At 36.5% G+C, this 19,012-nt stretch overlaps 2 protein-coding genes across 2 annotated transcripts; one reads left to right on the top strand and one right to left on the bottom strand.

Moving 5' to 3' along the window:
- The first annotated feature begins 511 nt into the window (after positions 1-511).
- On the top strand, positions 512-7,256 carry PP2D1 (protein phosphatase 2C like domain containing 1). Its single transcript, XM_057424871.1, is given in 13 exon segments — positions 512-577; positions 2,411-2,494; positions 2,496-2,549; positions 2,551-2,611; positions 2,614-2,704; positions 2,706-2,905; positions 2,908-2,953; positions 2,955-3,016; positions 3,019-3,085; positions 3,087-3,320; positions 3,322-3,379; positions 4,714-4,733; positions 6,383-7,256. Coding segments are annotated over 13 exon segments (1,737 nt in total). The 3' UTR covers positions 7,077-7,256.
- A 1,148-nt stretch (positions 7,257-8,404) lies between these two features.
- Positions 8,405-18,381, bottom strand: RAB5A (RAB5A, member RAS oncogene family). The gene is made up of 5 exons (XM_057424888.1): positions 18,114-18,381; positions 14,320-14,471; positions 13,506-13,628; positions 11,575-11,668; positions 8,405-8,781 (listed from the first exon to the last, which is right to left on the bottom strand). Exons 1-5 carry the CDS (start codon positions 18,274-18,276, stop codon positions 8,666-8,668), a joined length of 648 nt encoding a protein of 215 aa, XP_057280871.1. The 5' UTR covers positions 18,277-18,381; the 3' UTR covers positions 8,405-8,665.
- Between the last annotated feature and the right edge of the window lie 631 nt (positions 18,382-19,012).

A 19,012-nucleotide genomic window follows, 5' to 3' on the forward strand; every position in this document is an offset into this window, starting at 1 on the left:
TCTTTAAGACACATTAATTGGGGCTGGAGGAGGCTGGGGCTTTGTCTTTGGCAGAATTTTGTGAAACAATTGTCATCACGGATAAAAAGAGCGTGCATTCAAACCCAAATGCTCATAATCCACAGCTGATGAACAGAAGAAAATACACTTCCCAGACGAAACCCTGTAACAGAAAACAGTTGCAAAATAGTTACTTTAAGTATCGAGTGTAAAGAGAGAGCCCCAGAAAAAGGGTGAGTTTGAAGCAGGATGAAATTACCAAAGGCTACTCTTGCAATGTGGCTGTGGGATAGTACTGCTGCTAAACCACTACCATTTGCTCTGGTGCTGGATTAACAGCAGTTAAAGATTAATCTGAAGTCAGAAATCTCTGAAGACACAGTATGATAAAAACCTATAATATATGCATTTTTGTCTGATATTTCTCATCCATAGGCACATAAATACTAAACACTGAAATAAACATAGTGAACTTAAATAAAAACAATGTATTTTCACACTCAGTAGAGAGATGATGTATTGGCTAGCAAGCCGAGCTTCTCATACGGCGTCAGGATTTTCTGTCATTATAGTGCCTGTACGCGTGTCATGTGCTGATGATCTAGGGGGAAGAGGATGTTGTGCAAGCAGCTGTTAAGGTTTAGCTGTACATCATATTATAGGACAGAGCAGCCATTCAAACTATCAATCAATTTCATCTGCTGCCTTAGCAACATTGATGTTTACAAGGTTTCTTCTCCATTTCAAACTACAGGTAGAATTATCAGTGCTGTCTACAAATAGGAGTGCCTCACGTTTTCTGTAACTTATAACTCTGCAGATATTAACTGCTCACACAGAAATTTTCTGAGCCTGAAGCAGAATAACTTGTAAAAATGCCAGGCAGTATGTTTTAGCTGTTTCTATTATTAGAAAATATGTTGTTTTGTATGTATTAAACCAAAATGCTAATAGCTATTCTATAGAGAATCTCTCCAAGAACGACATGTTTTCAGCTAGGGCTTGGAGATCTGGCTGAGACGGCATCAGTAGTGCACCTTTTATCATTGTAAATGTATCCAAACCAGAGCATAGTTAAAAAGCAGCATCAGTTTCCCAGTGCTGAGCGGAGACATGCCAGCTTGTAGGTGCTAAATGCAGGCAGCCCCCTCTGCACCGGCAGGCCTGTCAGAGAGTGCCTTGCCAGGACTTGCTCTGTAGTTCTGACTCTTGGCTTTGTAGCACCGGGTGCCAGACCCAAGAACAGTAGCACAGCATCGAGGAATTAAAGCGAGGAGAGGCTGAGCTGGGGAGGAAAGGGAAACTGGAGCAAGGAGCTAAAGCAGGAGGAAGGAGGTGCATGGGAACAGGTGGAGGATACTAGCTTTGGCTGCAGAAGGGGAAGAGAGGTTTGCATTGAGGAGACCCTATGATGGCCCTGGCAGTATCTGGCCTTGATTCCATGTTTTCAACTGCACTGCTCTTCAGTGAGCTGTGCTGTAAAGCATGTCTCTCCTTCCATCCTGATGGCTGGAGAACACAGAGGGAGCATGCTGCTACTCGCAGGTCTCACAGTTCAAGGAGCAGGGGTGTTTCCCACAGACCTAAAAAGGTCAAACACTTGGCCCATTTGATAATACTTTTGTTCTTCATTATGCTTTCTTGATTGAGAAACTGACACATTCAAAATCCACCCTACATTAAACGAACATGAACATTGAGAAATCTATCTCTTGCAAGCAAGAAAAACAATAGAAAATTGTCCACATAAATGTAATTTATCTGTGTGTCTAAATACAATGGTGTAAAACAGGGTTTTTTTCTGACTCCTAAAAAGCTCACCACTAAAACCAATGGGAATCAGAGTGTGATTTGATTAAAGAGATATACCAATGCTTCTGGCCCCATCTCATATTTTCCATGCAAAATTGGTACTTTTTTTTTTTTAATCTTAATCTTAAATATTTTTTTTTTTTTTTTTTTCCCTCCCAGGCAGGGTTTACCCTTTACCGTGTCTGGAAAGTGGTAAGTAGACACACAAAAGGTGATGAGGAATTATATTGTATTCACAGTTCTAAGTGTGAATGCATAGGGGTATGTACTGAATCACAAGGAGGAAATGACTGAAACCTTATTAGGTACAAGAATAATCTAAATTGTTGTGAACTTCGTATTTCCAAAATTTTCACTTCCTGAATTTACTGATTTTTAACATAGTTGTTAGTTACTATTTTTTTTATAATCTCACATTTCCCAGTTTCTTGACTACATATGCATTAGTATGCAATGATGTAATTCAGACTTTATAAGAGTGAGAAAAAGCTTAGGTAGCATAGTATGACCCAATAATAAAATATTCAAAATGTGAAAATATGAGAACTCTTCACATATTCAACTCCTCTATAGAATAACAAAGGAGTAAAAATCTCAGGACAAAACAAACCCACCTGATTTTGAACTCTGTGGAGATGAGGAAGATGACCTGGAGAAGGTCACAATTATATATGAGAATTATAGATTCCAAGCACATTTAGGTTTCTTGCTCTCCATATCAGCAAACTATACATCCGATACCACCTTCTTTATCATAAAAGAACCTACAAAGCCCTAATTTTACTAGGCTTTGATAACCCTCGAAGACTGACAACAAAAATCTTTTGGCTTAGAGACACGAACTAGTTTCAAAATTGATCCAGATTCCTAAATATTGAGACACATTAAGCAGAAGATTATTCATTTGAATTCTTTACGGATAACCACACTCCCACATCATATTGTGATCTTGCTAGTATTAACAATCCTAGTACTTTTACGAAAATAAATAATTCTTTAATAAATGCATTATCAATTTGCTAAGACAGAAACTCCGCATGACAGGGAGACAAGGAAGACAGGTTTGTTGTGCTTGACAATTATGGAAATAGGTCAGATGTTTTGGGGGGTTAGTTGATGGCTTTCATGGTGTGGCAGCTGCAAACAGTTGCAGCAAAGCTTCAACTTTTATTTCTAGACCAGCTTTCACCAGTGGCTTCCTCCTATGAAAGGATAAACGGCAAGTTCTAGATTCTTGTGCCACACTGATCAGGGCAGCTTACAGAGAGAAAGAGATTTTTCTCTGATAAACCAGGCAACGACGAGACCCATACTTACGAATGGATCCACAAAGCGTATGCCAAGCCCTTCTGGAGAATGCATAGGCTTTTACCGCTGGGAACGAATGAGGTTTCCAAAGTTCCCTGTAGTGGCTGTTCAGCAGTTACCTGCTTGGCAGAAGGAATCCCCAGCAAAGAGACAGATGGCACTGAGGAAAAAGAAAGAAGACACTTCGAAAACAACACACAGCCCATTAGCCAGGACAGCCAAAGGTGTTGCGGGTTTATGGCCCATAGCTGGAAGATATGTACGTTCCACACCAGGATTTTTTTTCCTCCACCAAATAACAGGAGAAAAAATAAGACCGAGATTTGCTGGCAGTAGATAGCTGGAGATAAAAAGGAGCAAATGCTTTAACTTGACAACGTGAAGGAGACATGACAAATTCCCTTGCAATTCCCTTCCCTTCCCAAGTTTTAAGCTTATTAGATGAGTAGCCTCAGTAAATGAGTTTAGCAGTAAAGTCAATTTACTAACATGAAAGACAGTTATCAGAAATCAGATTATTTTAGATCTGATAAATCTCTTGTGTCAATGAAACATGCTTAAAATATTATGTTTATTCATTTATTTCATGAGACTAAGTGCCACTACATTTTGCTACCAGCAAACTGGAAGCATGATCTGTGGGGATGTTCTCAATTGCCAATTTCTGAAACAGGAATTGGTTATTATTTACTGTTCTCAACAAAGACCTATTTCCATGAGACGTACAACTCTGCTTTGCCCTTCTATAGTGTGGAAAATCAGTTATTAATTACAATCAGAAACACTGATACTGCTTCTCCACCCAGCCCTGCTGCAGGCAACAGTAGATAAAGCTCTTGCAATTCTTAGCAACCCTAGTCATTATATCTTCCCATTTGGTGATTTTTGTTACCAGTTATCTTGTGTACATTAGACAGCTGTAAGATTACAAGCAAAATGCTTGCTATTCCATAAAGGAGTATAGAATCAGAATATGTTTTATATATATTAATATTCTATATAATATATTAATAAATATATTTATATAGTTTATACAGAATATATATGTATTTATATATATATTAAAAGCTGGTGAATAGTTTCAAATGATTTTGTATTTTAACTGTAGTTACATTCTGTAGCATCTTCCAGTCTCTGCTGAAACACATGCCCAGCACTGTAATACTTTTCTATCACATCCCCCCAAGCGTTATTAAGGAGCGTGCTAATACTGCAGCAGGGCACTCCCTTCTCAGATGAGTGTATTCACAAAACCTGAAAGACTTCTTCACATTTCTTCATATGAATTTGACTGAAATTAAGAGGGTCAAAAATCAGTGGGGAAAGTGAAAACCATTTGAGAGGCTTCATTTTTTTCATGAGGCAAAAAATAATCATATTCCATATTTGGAAAAACTTATTCCAGAAGAAAGTGTATTTTAATAACAATAACATGCAACCCTCTGCCGGTGTGAGAAACACTAGAAACCAGCTTGAATGTGCACTGACCCTGAACCACCTAACTGGTTTGTCCCCGCTCCCCCTTACTCTCTCTTGTCCCAGTGCTTGTTGCTATGATAATTCTTTTTCTACCTCAACCAACCAATTTTGCAGCTACCTGAACTTCGCTACAGGTACCAAAACTGGTGGTTTAGCACTAGCTCAGGTACTCTTTCAGGATATGCAGTCACACCTTTAATGGAATATAATATTGTCATATAAAAAGTGGGAATGTTTTCAGATGCATGTTTTCATCTTATTGGGAAAGCAACCTGCTTTTATTACAATGAGCTTGAAAGGCAAGATAAAGGTAAGAAAAATTGGTAAAGAATTCACCCAGAGTTTTCTGGTTCTAGTTACCAGCTTCCCTCCTTCCCTCCCAGATAAAGTTTTTATGCTGGTTGCAATAAAAGATATCATAAACTCAATCTCTGCTAATGAGTTAAGGCTTGCAGTTGGTAAGAGATACTTTAAACATTTTATGATTAAAGTCCACATTTTTGAACCACTGCTAATACACATTTATTTGATCTAATACACTTAATTTTCCAACTGTTATTACATCAAAGAAAAATTATACAACATCAAGCTCCATTTTCCCACCCCTCAGGAATGTTTTTTTTACAGAAGTATAACTGTGTTCCTTCAGCACCGGGTAAGCAACTGAAAAGAATGGTCAGATAGGCAGAGCAGGAGATGGTGGCATTGGCCAACTTTGTCTTCTTCATTTAGTTCCACATTGACAGGTCAGCTAAGTTTTGTCAATTCTTTTGCCCTGTCTCTGGTTTGCAGAAAAGAGACTTGCATCCAAAAGTATTTAGATTTTACTCTTCCTTATAGAAATTGTTCCACATGGGTTATATTATGCCCTTTGTCAGGTTTATAGCTGGTGGTCTTACTCCAAGGGTTCAAAGGAAATTTTAGACACTCTCCTAGCTCTCCACAAACAAAATCAGAGGAAAGAGAGAGTAAGCACAAGGAAACATTCACATAGTATAACTTAAGGCATCTACACTCTATAATTACTGAAAAAGGTGTGTTCTCCATTTTGATATTCTCAATTACCTCCCAGAGAAATCTGCCTTCGCAGACTACATTTAGCATTCTCGTACATAAGACAATGCCAATACTGCCCAAGAAATATAACTACTGTATAAGCAGTGCCTACTTATAAATACTTTTCAAGAGATCTGTGCCCTAGTCTAGCCAGATGGTATTAAAATACAATATAAATGAACACACTGAAGCCAGCTTAGTGTCTGGAAATCTGCCATCCCACTCAAGTTCCTCCTGTAAGACATCACTTTTGTCCTTATGCCAACACATGGGAGCAGATCAGTAACCTCCTCTAAAGCAAAAATGATCTCCCAGCATAGCCATAGAGGATGTCAAACAATACAGCACTTTGTTTCAGAGCTGCTTTCCTTTATGCTCTGCACTGAAGTTTGACAAGACTAGTCACCTGCAGCAATACAGTTTCTAAGACTTTTCATTCTCATCCTGCAGATTTCAACAGTGTCGATGGAAAGCTAAAGTACCTATCCCTACTAAAGGAAAGAAGTTAGTCCTTGGCTTCTTATGACCATGAGAACTCTTGCTCCTTTGTGTCCCTTAACTGGGGAAAAGGCTTAAGGCATCATGTTAGTAAACTGTAAATTCTACACGATGTCCAAATTATTTTCAGGTACTAAAAATTTTACACTGCTATATACAGCTTTGAATCCAAAACTCTCGATTAGTTCATTCAGCCATAGTATTTTGAAAGCACACACTCACATTTTAGAAGGAACTATTTGCAAAGTGAAATTTCTTAGGAAACTGATGACCACCAAAAAAAACGAAAAAGACAACCTGATCCAGAACTGTCTCTTTTCAGTAAGAATGAAGTAAATTCATGGAACAGAGATATAAACCAGCCAGATTCTAGAGCACAAAGTAGTTCTGAAGAACTGAAACAGTTTGAGGACAGAGAAGTTCATCTATGTAACAGTTTTTAGCCACAGTCACAGGCTGCAGAGCAAGAAACAGACACCAATGCTTTTTGTGCAACAGCTCAAAGTTGCACCCATAAACAGCTGCGAGAGAACATACTGGCAATAGGGTCTAAAGACATCAACCAGCCCCCCAGGGATACAAAAGCACACCTATCTAATTATGACTCAGGTCCACAACTGGCAGAAAAAATGGACTCCAAGACATTTTGTGACAAACCTGCAAGGCCAAAGCTGCTAATGACCGTATCATCAGTGGGTTCTAGACCACCACCACAGTTTGAAGAGGACACAAACACACACCTGCCTAATTGCGAATCACAAACTGCAGGAAGAGGCACCTCTGAGACACTCTATGACAATGCAGGAAGCTACGTTAGTGACCAACTGGTAAAGAGTGGAGTAGCTGCAGGTTCAATGTATATTACTATTTTGATGGTAGTTCTAAATGGGTGTGATAAGATACCCAATTACCTCAGCACTTAAAAAATAATCATAGGATAACTGGATTGCCACAGTATATATAGGTACAAGCTTTTATTTATCTGTGTCATGAATTTACTTGCAATCATCTTAAATGCTGACCCACATAGTAAATCAGACACCTTGTCTGGAACTGTGCAAATGCAATAAAACCTTCTGAAATTCTCAGTAAGAAACAATAATCAAAAACCTCTTTTTTTAAACCATTTTATTCAAACCTGAGCACCTCAATATAAAACTAAACACTGGTGAACTGCCATTTTCCTTGCTAAACCCAGATTACTGCAAATTTAAAATCTGCACAAGTAAGCTTCTGCTATCAGTTCAACATTTAAATAGACTAATTCATCTCTTCTGACACACTTGGTAGATTTCATATAATGAAAATAACTAAAAGAATTAGTGCAATATACTGGACAGATCAAAATAAAATGTACTTTGGAAAACAAAGTTGCAAAGTTCATTACTGACAGACAGCAGTACTTATGTTACAGATACAGGAGCATCATTTATTACTGTTCTAGCCATAAAGGAAGAACTTAGAACCCCCTTTGATTAGAGAGGAAAAAAGTTAGCTTTAAGTAACTGTACATTCTGTATACCTTTAAGCAACTCTTAAATATTACAGAAAGTATTAAACAAATGTAGACTACAATGCAGAGTACCTATTTACAGTACATTAATATCCAAATTTAAAATCAAGCTGGATGTACATAATCATTAGTGCACTATTTTTTTCCTTAGGGGAAAAATAAACTGTAATAGCCAAAAACCAAGAAATCAAGGTTTGACCAAGGGATCAAAACCAAGAAAGAAGTCACAGACACCAAGTTTGTTGTGGTTTTAATTGAAGAGCTCTTAACAGTTTGTAGAGGGAAAAAAAAAAAAAAATAAAAAAAATTCCTAAGTCAAAGTTGAATTGACTGGTCTGTACCCTCTGAATAGATTAGAAATGAAGTTAAACTTGATTTATCGCTAATTCCTTTAGATAACTAACTGGACTGATATAATTTACATACAGTGTACCAACTAAAACTCCACTTTCCTGCAAGCATAGGGTTCTTAAAATTGTTAATGCAAGTATTATTTGTAATTAAATTATTAAACTATGGAATGTATAACTGAACAGTGGATACCTGCAGAAACAACTGGTTGCATGAATACTGTGAATAAGTTTAAGTAATTTTTAAACTCTGTTTCTAAAAAGGTTTTAAAGCACAATTCAGAATTATGAAAAGTCCCAATTCTGTTTGTTATAACAGTAATCAGTATTGAGGCTAAAGGAACTGGCTAATCAGGTCCACGGAGAGTAGTTCTTCTACACCCCTAAGTGATTTTTAAAACCTTTCAACTGAAGGAAGTTTATTCCACTTCCTTCTCTCCTCTGCTGCTGAAACGTTACAGCCAGTGGTGGATACATGCATGTTAAAAATTTAGGTCAAAAGAAAACCCTGTATCATGAACTTGACTATTACCATAAGTCTCTTCGCTGTTTGGAAGCTGTACTGGGCCAGGTTAAGCACTCCAATTCCATGGTTATTAACAGTTAGGAAGCAGAAGAATATTCAGAACAGTTTAAAGCAATTGATGTTTTAGTTACTACAACATTGACTCTTGGGCTGTTGCGTGGGTTCAGTAAGGTCTACTCCTCTTCCTCTGGCAGAATTGGTTCCTGCATTCTGTGGTTCACTCTTGGGCAGTTTTTTTGCTATGAAATCAACAAAACAAGGAGAGTTAAAATTGGATTAAGTCACCTGAGTACACAGTCAACACTTTATTACTCTATAACCATATCAATATAATCACTATGAAATCTTGTTTGATTCACTGTATTGGTAAGGATAGATGACACCTTCTTAATGATTAACTACCTTATATATGATTTTCAAGTGAAATGCATTAGTAACTTGAGCAGTAAAGTGTATCTGTTCAGGTATGCTATGCCAGTAAACGATGGCTCTTGTGGGAATCCACCTACACAGTCTTTAAGATCAGGACACTAGTGCTAAAGATACAAGACTAAAAATGCACAAAATGCAGACAGACAGAAATGGGTCAAGCTACTGCCCAACTCTCTAGCCAGAATAAATATTTGCATTTAAAATGGCCCTCAGCACTAGATCAAGTCTCTGCCTTTTTCAAGCTGTCTTTTCTTCAGCTCTTACGAGTCAATTGACTGATAATTTCTTTGTTGCCCTTGTAGCTCCAGGATACCCCCCTCAGTCCTGACACGAAAAATAGGGTGACAAACGTTACCCTTCTGAGCAGTAGCTCTTCCTAGCTTTCTCTCCACCAGAGAATTTCTAAGTTCCACATAAAGGACTTCCATGGGGCTGTCTCATCCATGCTACTGAGACCCAACAACCATGCCTGATCTACAGCCTGGCTGCATGCTTCAACTCCAAATTTCTTTGGCCAGCTTGTTAAAGAACACCTTTTCCTAAAAGGAATAAAACTCAAGTGTAACAGCCAGATAACCAACACAGTACACACTTAGGGCTGTTCTACAATTTTGTGACAGACCCCAAGAGTTCAAGTGATACTAAGCTGCTGACAGTAGAAAGGGACAAAGCACCAGTAGAAAAATGCCATCATAGCACTGTCTTTTTTGATTCTAGAACTGTAAATTAAGATTAATTAAGTTATGAATGAGTTCTAAAGAGGGCTATTTATAAGCAACTGTAGCATGTATCCCTCCATTCTATCCATGTTCTTTTTCATTTTTCTCCCGTTTTTGAAGATCATATTTACACATGGTCCTGAGAACTGCATCCATGTTTTCAAAAGGCAATTCCAAGTTTCATGCAATACTTATATCCTCAATTAGATTTTCTTTTGGGGCCCACTACTGCACAGATCTTGTTCTGATGCACTGACAATCTGAATTTCACCCACTGATGTGAAAGAATACTCACATGGACAACTAACCTTGCAGACAAAAGACCCAGGCACTAATTAGGTATTGCTTTCTCAAATTTACTTTGCATACTTCATTAAAATATGGGGAGGTAAGAATTACTGCTGATACAACAAATACAAAAAAATAATCAGATTTTAGGGATTAATTTTACTGCGTTTTTTTTTAAAAAAAACAAACCAAGATGCAAAGTGCACCCTTAAAGAGCTTCATTTTAAAATTTCACCAGAACAATGTAATTGAGCAGGCCTATCTTGAGCCCTTATGAGAAAAATATACTTTCCACTCACACAGGTATGTCTTCTCCCCCCCAGTATTTATAGTTAATATGAAGTACTTGTTATAAAGTGTTGCTAAAGCAATAATTTAATTTGTATCTGCTGGAAGTTTGAACCAACACCACAAATTACCTTCTGCTTTACTGCCCTGGAAAGTAGAAGATAAGTGCTCTTTAAAAAGATTTAATTTTGAGATCAATGCTGAAAGAAGTAGAATACAGAGGTCATAGTGGTGCAAAATACAGGACAGATTTAATAAGGTTATTTAACTCTACATATTGCTATTCCCTGGTAGCAGAGCCATTACTGTGATTAAGAATATTATTAAATAGGTTGGTGACAAGCCTAAAAATGTATGCTTTCTTTTTCCTCCACTTAGAAAAAATTATTAGCAGTAAATTCCAATTTCATGTCTTTCAATGGAATACACATAATTTCTTGACAATTTATACTTACTATGACATGTTAGCATCTTTACAGAAATCCCTAAGATTATGTTAGCGCTAGAAGTATACTAGTAACTTCAATTTTCATATGCAGTGTCCTTTACTCGGACATCAAATTTAAGCACACATTATTGTCTTTGTTACAACTTCTGGATTTCAGGTAGCTGCATTTGGAATTCAAACAAAATTTTAACACAAAAGTATATTTTGCAAATATTTTGTTTAGACCAAAATGAATACTTGACTTTTTTTTTTAAAAAAAGTCCATTATCATTCTCTCATTTTGAAATGTTTCCAGCTTCAATTACCACTGTCTCATAAAAGATACATTATTCTAGACTCTGTACCCATCCCAAGCCATGTGGAATCTGCTGCAAACAGCGTATCAAAGGCGCACATTTATACACTTTCACTTATATTCTTACATTAATTGAACAAATGCCAAGTACATCTTACAATTAAAAAAACCAAATAGCTTTACACAGCTTACCTATACCATGGGAAAGGTGGCTTCTGTATACAACAACTAAAGCTTGATTTAGCTTTGAACTTGAAGCAGTACAAGTTTTCATAATGAAATCAAAATAGGTATATAGAACTTGCTGACAGAATTCAGAAGTAACCTATCTCAGCCAATCCAAGTGGTTTTGTGCTTCACAAAAGAGCTGTGCAACAGTACTTCAACTAAGTTGAAGATGTTCACACTTCTAAACATCAAAAAGGATATGAAAGGGCCTAAGGAAACTTCAGTGCCAGAAGTAATTTGGGTGAGAAACAAAGACCTTGGGTTAGGAATATTGTGATGGTATAAAAAGCATGAAAACAATTCCCTTTAATCCACAGATTGTTCATAAACTCACCAATTGCCATGAATATTTCATTTACGTTCATAGATGTTTTGGCAGATGTCTCCATGAACAATAAGCTGTTGTCATCTGCGTAAGCCTGTGCTTCCTGAAAGTGAGAATAAGAATGCCTTACTTCATTAAGAAGAAAATAATCACACAGTCATTACACATTGTACTTTTATTGCTACTAAGGAACAATTTCTATACCATTTTTAAAGAAAGTTTGTTGAAACACTTGTGTGGCAATGCATTATTCATCAGTTATGAAAGTTACAATTCCATCAAGCAGCTCAACATTTAGAAATCCAATCTTAAAAATCCTTACTCATCTTAAAAATATCCAGATGAAAAAATCTCAGGCAAAATTAAATAATAAAAATATACTTATTAAAAAGACAATCCTGATGCAGAACACTAGCTGTGATAGAAAGAGCAAATAAGCTCTGGAAAGTGCCATCAAATGCCAGAAAGTTTATCATCATGTGGGAGAGAAGGCAGTTTGTGAATTATCCTGAATCTTTCAACCACTGAGGCAGATGGATCAGAACTGTTTCATTATCCTGACAGAAATGCACAACTATCAAACAAACAAGCAGTATTAAATATCTTGTAAATACTTTTCAGTCTGAATTTGATCTGAAACACAGTTTATAGTTTCCTATTTTTGCCACTTCCTGTTCGCCAATTCAGCTGAGAATCTCCAGCTTCTTATGGTTACGTAACTGCCTTTGCATTCAATAAGAGCGCTGAAAAAAGCTAAACTGTAGAATGCCTATGATGAAAAAAAATCTATAGCATTATATATGCATTCATTTAAGTGACATCTGCTAAGATCTACGTAACTGTACCTGAAATAACACACTAACAAATACCTAGAAATCTAAACTGTGCTTTGCAAAGAGAAATTACTGTCAAGCCTGAGGAGCCCATAAAGCTACATTAACAAAAAACTGAGTAGTTAAAAATATTATTCTTGTAATTGTACAAAAAATAGTAAAAGGTATTTCTACTTTGGTAATTATTTGTGAGAATGTATTTGACTTTATGTATGTATGATATTTGTTAAATACCACAAATTTTTTGCAAAACAAAGGTCTTCTATCACACAGCTTTGTGCTAAAAATTGACACGGAAGTATAAAATTAAATAACAGTTGTTGAATTCTGGCAGAAAGATACCTAGAGCACTGCTAACTTTCATAGTTCAGCTCCTATAGTTACAAAAAAATTCATTACTATACATAGCAGTATCTCATACAGTGACACCAAAACCAGATTAAAACTGTAAGAGAATAAACTAAGTAATAAATATGATCTTACTTCAAATTCAATGAATCATGAATGGGCTGGAAGCACCAGCAGCAAGCTTTATATGCTTGGAAAGTTATGTTCTGATGACTTGCTTAAACTTCCCAGAAGATAAAATGTGAAAGCACAGATATATCCACTAAACTAAAAAAAAAAAATGCTATGAAAAGCACAAATCTTGAACACTGTTTCAACTGTATAGCCTAAGAAGGTTAAGCAAATTAAATCAGCTTTGTATCATATAATAATCAAAATTCCCCAGCTGACAAGTCAGCAAGAACAGTTTGCACTGAGAGTTTACCGCTGTCTCATCCATTGAAAATCTAGTTACTGGTAATTTCAGGTAGAAGACAGGAAGAGGTCACAAAGAACAGAATTTCAATCAGCATTAAAGATATGCAAATAGATGAGTTATTCTTCAAGTTTAATTATTCAAAAAGTCTATTGCTTCATATTACTTGTATAGAAATAGATTTTTCAGTAGCATGTAAAATCTAATTAGTCTCAGTTGACATTTATATTTAACAGCATGACCTCTATACAGCTAGCTAGGCTATGCATATAAGCTCCTCCTAGGTTTGTTTATTTTCTATTCCAACAAAATGCTATTTATATAAACAGAAGTTATGTACATACCTGGAAATCCACAGCTCTTTTGTTAGCTAGATCAGCTTTGTTTCCTGCTAAAGCTATTACAATATTAGGACTTGCTTGTCGCTGAAGTTCTTTGACCCAATTTTTCGCTCTGGCAAAGGACTCCTGTTAATGATTGCAAAATGATGCAACTCAGTGTTACCACGCTTTTGTACTCACTTATTATCCCTATCTCTTATCTATACTTCAAACCAAAAGTCAATGCAAAGCTGCTACCTTTGTCCAAAGGGACACTGCAACTTGCCAACTGAGCTGTTTAAACAAAACATTCCTACTTTAGTCCTCAAGTGTGCTTAGCTGGGATAATGCTGAAAAAGTAAGTAAAGATAGAAAGATCTTTATGGAGGCAGAGTAAAGAAAGAGAAGTGGTTAAGAAAGAAAATGGGAATTTTAATTTCTTCTCTACAAGAATCAAGGTTATGAAAGGGTCTCAAAATAGTTTCTCACTACTGAGCACTGTTCATTACTGAACAGGGCTTATGGGGTTTTTGAAAGTTCCGAAATCTCATTTTACCAAAAAAAGTGAAACTATCTGATCTACACAATTTAGCATCACATAGTCCAATATGAAATGAACAACCTGATCTACTGAGAGATACCCCTGCCCACGGCTGGTGGACTGGACAAGATATCCTTTAAAGGTCCCTTCCAATCGAACCAATTCTATTAAATTACAGACAAAATCAGACAAAACTGATTCACAGAAGTCAGCAAGAAAAATTAAGGAAAGATCAGTGCAAGACTGCTAACTTCCAAATCCCCTTTGTGCCTCCCTCACACATGAGGGAGTACTTACCTCATTTGTTATGTCGTATACCACTATAGCTGCTTGTGCTCCTCTGTAGTACATGGGTGCTAAACTGTGGTACCGCTCTTGCCCAGCTGTATCCCAAATTTCAAATTTTACTGTTGTATCGTCGAGACATACAGTCTGGGTTAGAAAAGCAGCTACAAAAAAGACAGAGGTGCTGAAACCAGAAGTCTACTTATATCTCTATATTCATACAAAATTATGTTCAGCAATGCAAGTGATTTCCTTAATTCAAGCCTATTATCAAAACACAGCAGGTTTCAAGTGAGCATTAGCTGATAGACTGCAGCTGATGAACACAGAACAGTTATTTAAACAACCAGTCTTTCCACAAATTAAAGACATAAGAAAGCGGTAATTGGGAACAATTGGTTTGGGTTTTTTTTAGAATAGTGAATCAGAGTAATCACGAGTCTTCCTTTAAGTATTCTACATACATTTCATCCTACTTCAACAGACTATGCAGAGTACCAGTAACAGCATCCCATCGTGCTATAATCTACCTGTTCAGATATTTACAGTTCTACACATTTACATTACTTGAATAGTATCTCAAAGCCTTGATTTTTAGCTCCTGACAACTCCAGTTTAGCTAATGGGTATGGAAGAGAAAAAAAAAAAAAATCACTTCTCAAAAGTTCTTGTTCTTAAAGCAGCCATATTTTTGACTTTGCAAATGATCTCAGGAATTTAAGCATCATTTTGACAGCCTACAGTTTGAGGCAAATATGCATGCATCGCCACTACAACTGAATGCATTACCATAAGTAATGGTCTAATTACAGAAACCGAAAACTTATTCCAAGTCTTCAAACAGTTACTCCTAGTAAAGATCTTCCATTCAGATTAAAGGACGTGTGAGAAATATGAAGGTGGGTACCCACACAATATAGAAACCCGTATTACAAAACTAAGGCAGAATCTAAGAAAAAACCTGAAAGAATCTCCTTCTACTGGGTTCTCTTAACCCTTTAACTCAGCCGTCTGTTCTACTTTAGCTTTTGAAGTTTAAAAATAAGCACACAAGCATGACAGTTATCTGACAAGCTGTCTTGATTACCTGCTTTATAGTCATGTTGCTTGCCCAGTTATAGTACATACACAGCAGAAAATTAAACAATTCCAAAAATTTAGATTAAAGTTTGAGCAATCCAGCATAAATGCTTGGAGTGATTTTTCCAGTCATGACAGACATTTAGTGAAATACTGTGGACTGATTTGCTCTTGCTCCTTCCACAAATTCCAGACCTTCGCTTGATGAGATGCCAAGGCCCCTGCCTGGCTGAGTTAGGAACTGTCATCACTAAGCATACTGACAAATTGTGGCCGATTTAAATCAAACGTCTAAAGAGGCACTGACCCATAACCCTTGCATACCTGGGATGTTACCCTGTTCCACATACTCCAAGGCATCATAGCTTATGAGTCATTCAAAAACTGCTGCAACTTTCAACTCAACTTGTTACAGTAAACCAAAAGCAAGTCAATCTTGCTTTATAAAGGACACTGTACCTCACATACAGAGGCTGACTAGCTGTAAGTGGTCAGGTGTTCCTGCTTGAGGAGTATAAGCATCCACCACAGATGAATAGGCAGGTTGGAGAAGGTAAAGGCTTTGATGTTCCAATGTTAAATCATCATAAATCTCTCTAAATGACCAATATCCAAGCACTGGTAAAACAGGCTACTCTTGGTAGCTCCCTAAGCAGCCCAGATCCAAAATAAAGACAAACCACCATATGACTAAGGGCTTCCTCTTGAGAACCAGCTCAATATTCTATTTCTCCAAGGCACAGTCAAGATGTTTAACAAGTGGAATCTGTCTTACAGACATTCTTTCCAACAGAAGAACGTACCAGTGCTCCACAAATGATGAGATGTACACAAGAAGAAAATAAAAACAAGGGGTTTATTCTATGACATCTTTGTGTTTTTGCTGAAAGGAACATTTCAACCACCATAAAATGCCAGTTAATTTCTGCAAACAAAGTAACTTTCTTCTGTCTTGCAAGGCCATAGTAAATTGACAATCAGCTGTGTTAACTATCTGAAAGCCTATCCTTACTAGCCATACTTTTGTCTTAAGCAACTAAGCATTACTACACTGTCTGAAGTGGCAAAACCACACCACCATCATCAAGCATGTCTGCCTTTAACTGCCCTCTCTTTCAGATGTTTTTATTCAGACGCACAATGCACATAAGCCTCTCTTTGTTAAAAGGCCCTTCTGTATACAAAGAAAATTATGCCGTAGGCAACTACAAGCTACAGAGTTCAACAGCTTTCGTTATAACAAACTTTTTCTGAATCCCAACATTGCTCCATTTAATATCTCTCAGCTGTATTATGCAGTATTTCTTTGTTTTTATTTTATATAGAAGAGGCACAAGTTAATAAAGAGATTGCACTAAACTCTATATATCTCAAGTTGAACTTAAGCTCTTGTTTAATCTTTGCATAATTTTAAAGTGTGCAACAGTGTTTGAATTATCCCTAGTTTTACCTGAACTGAAACAAGAACAAACAAAAAGGAGGTTAAATAAATTGAAGCCTGTTGAAATTGAACAATTTGTTCAATTTCACTTAGTTTTAACAGATGTTTTTCAACTAAAAACCGTGTTGATATTGGGAAGCTAATTCATTATAGATCTTTGAGAATGATCTCCATATTACCACATAGCTGTATGAAATAATGAAACCTTTCACTCTAACTCTTATCTAAAGCCACTGTAAAATGCAAAAAGCCAGAAGTGTGTACCAGTAAGATTGCTAAAGGAGGAAAAAAAAGGGGTTCCCCATTTAAGCTGACAGATACGCAAAATAAATACACATAACAGCTAAAAATAGGTTAAAAAAAAAAAAGAAGATGCAGTGAAGTTCATCTTGTATTTATTCTTGCAAGCTTTGTATATTTTTTTTTTTACATTTCCACGACTGCTCATGAGTAATGAAACATACAGGCCACCGAAAGGGCTTCACATAAATATTATGAAACAGACTGATTCATGCAAGCAGCAACAGGCACTACTAGAGAATATTTATCAATAAAGTCTGTATGCCATTAGGTAGTTTTAGGATAAGTAAATTTATCCAAGGAGGAATACAGCTCAAAGCACAAACATCTTCAACATCAAATATAGCAGAAGAAATCTGCTGGGAGTGAGGAAATAAAATCTGCCGACAGTTAAACAGATTTTTTTTAATTATTAATTTTTTTTTATTCTAGTAGCCAGAACCTTTTTTTTTCAAGTCAAGAAGTTTAAAACCAGCACATTAAATCTATGATTACTAACAAAGTTAGGTGTATCCAGAAATGTAGCAAGTTCTCCCAAATCAAAAGCAAAGACAGAATGCACAGTTAACACAACCTTTTTGGAAGATACAGCAGAGCAGTGATTTGGGTTTTCTGTATTGGTATTTTTTGTTGGTTTTTTTTTTTGGGGGGGGGGGGCGAGGTTTGTGGGTTGGTTCCCCCCGCCCCGAAACTAAGTTCTTAACTTGTATTAAGCAGTTATTTCATGCATTAAGCAGACAGCACAATCAAAATAGCCACACATCCATCCACAACTAATGGTACCATCAAGCCCAATGTTTAAAACTATGCATACAACTTTGAGCTTAGAAAGTTATAGTTCTCAATGAAAGACAAGGGGCTCAGGTCTCTCAGGTTTGGTCTGCTGTCAACTACCCATTCTAGAAGTGCCATTACATTCAAGGTTATCCAAAGCGATGATGAAATAAACTCAACACGAAACAAATTAAAAGGATAAATTTCTCACCTCCAATCGTACTTTCTTGAAACTCATGAAACTGTCCTTTTACAAAACGAAGCACCAAACTTGATTTGCCAACTGCAGACTCTCCTAAAAGTACTAGCTTGAACTGGCAAATTTTATTTCCAGCATTTGGCCCATTGGGTCTTGTTGCTCCTCGATTAGCCATGCCCAAATTAGAAAGTCCTTTGTTTCAAGGTCTTGAAAGCAAGTTCCAGGATTCAGATCTCAGTGATGCTTCTGCCAGGAATAACCTGTTTGTGGAAAAACAGCGGGTGGTATCATATTTACAAATCAAGTAAGAAAAATCCAATTTGCTAATGCAACATGGTTACATAAAAATTGTCCTAATATCTACCAAAGTCAGTAGTCCAGAGTACAGCTACTCATTGTTGACAGCTATAGGCTACATCTATGACAAATGAACCAGCTACCTTCCTCAATAATTTGTCTTCCCATTAAAGCTTTAAGTGAGGGCATTAAAATCCAATTATGTTTCCTTTTGGAAGACTTCAGTCTCTTATTTCTTAGCATATCAAGACTGAAGTATAAGACAACATAGATTCAGGCTTTCACATTACTGGTAAAATATCAAATTCTAAAAAAAGAGTATTTTTCTATAATTTTGCTAATATTCTGAAGTCAGCACCACTAAGGGATACTAGAAAATGTAGCAAACTGGGAAAACTCATCATCAACCACATGAAGTTGTTTGCAAGTATACTTTCTCAAATCTATTCTATTAAATGAAATTTCCTTAAATTACAGATGATCTTGACATACAAATCATTAGCACCTTTTCTAGTTAACAACTGTACTTTGCGAAGCAAAAATACAAAGCATTCCTTATGTACAAAAATGGACTGTCTTCACCAATAAAAACTCTAGATCACTTCGTGCAAGCC

Source organism: Pezoporus wallicus, unplaced genomic scaffold (genome assembly GCF_028554395.1).
Source record: "Pezoporus wallicus isolate ANWC-B61680 ecotype Strahan unplaced genomic scaffold, APGP_CSIRO_Pwel_v1 contig_3181, whole genome shotgun sequence".
Taxonomy (NCBI): domain Eukaryota; kingdom Metazoa; phylum Chordata; class Aves; order Psittaciformes; family Psittacidae; genus Pezoporus; species Pezoporus wallicus.

What these genes read in the sequence shown, in the direction of transcription:
- RAB5A (XM_057424888.1), bottom strand. Translation starts at nt 18,276, where the DNA reads ATGGCTAATCGAGGAGCAACAAGACCCAATGGGCCAAATGCTGGAAAT. An exon ending in TATACGACATAACAAATGAG is followed by an intron (nt 13,629 to 14,319) that starts GTAAGTACTCCC and finishes AATCATTAACAG; the next exon opens with GAGTCCTTTGCCAGAGCGAA. An exon ending in AAAGAGCTGTGGATTTCCAG is followed by an intron (nt 11,669 to 13,505) that starts GTATGTACATAA and finishes TCTCACTTTCAG; the next exon opens with GAAGCACAGGCTTACGCAGA.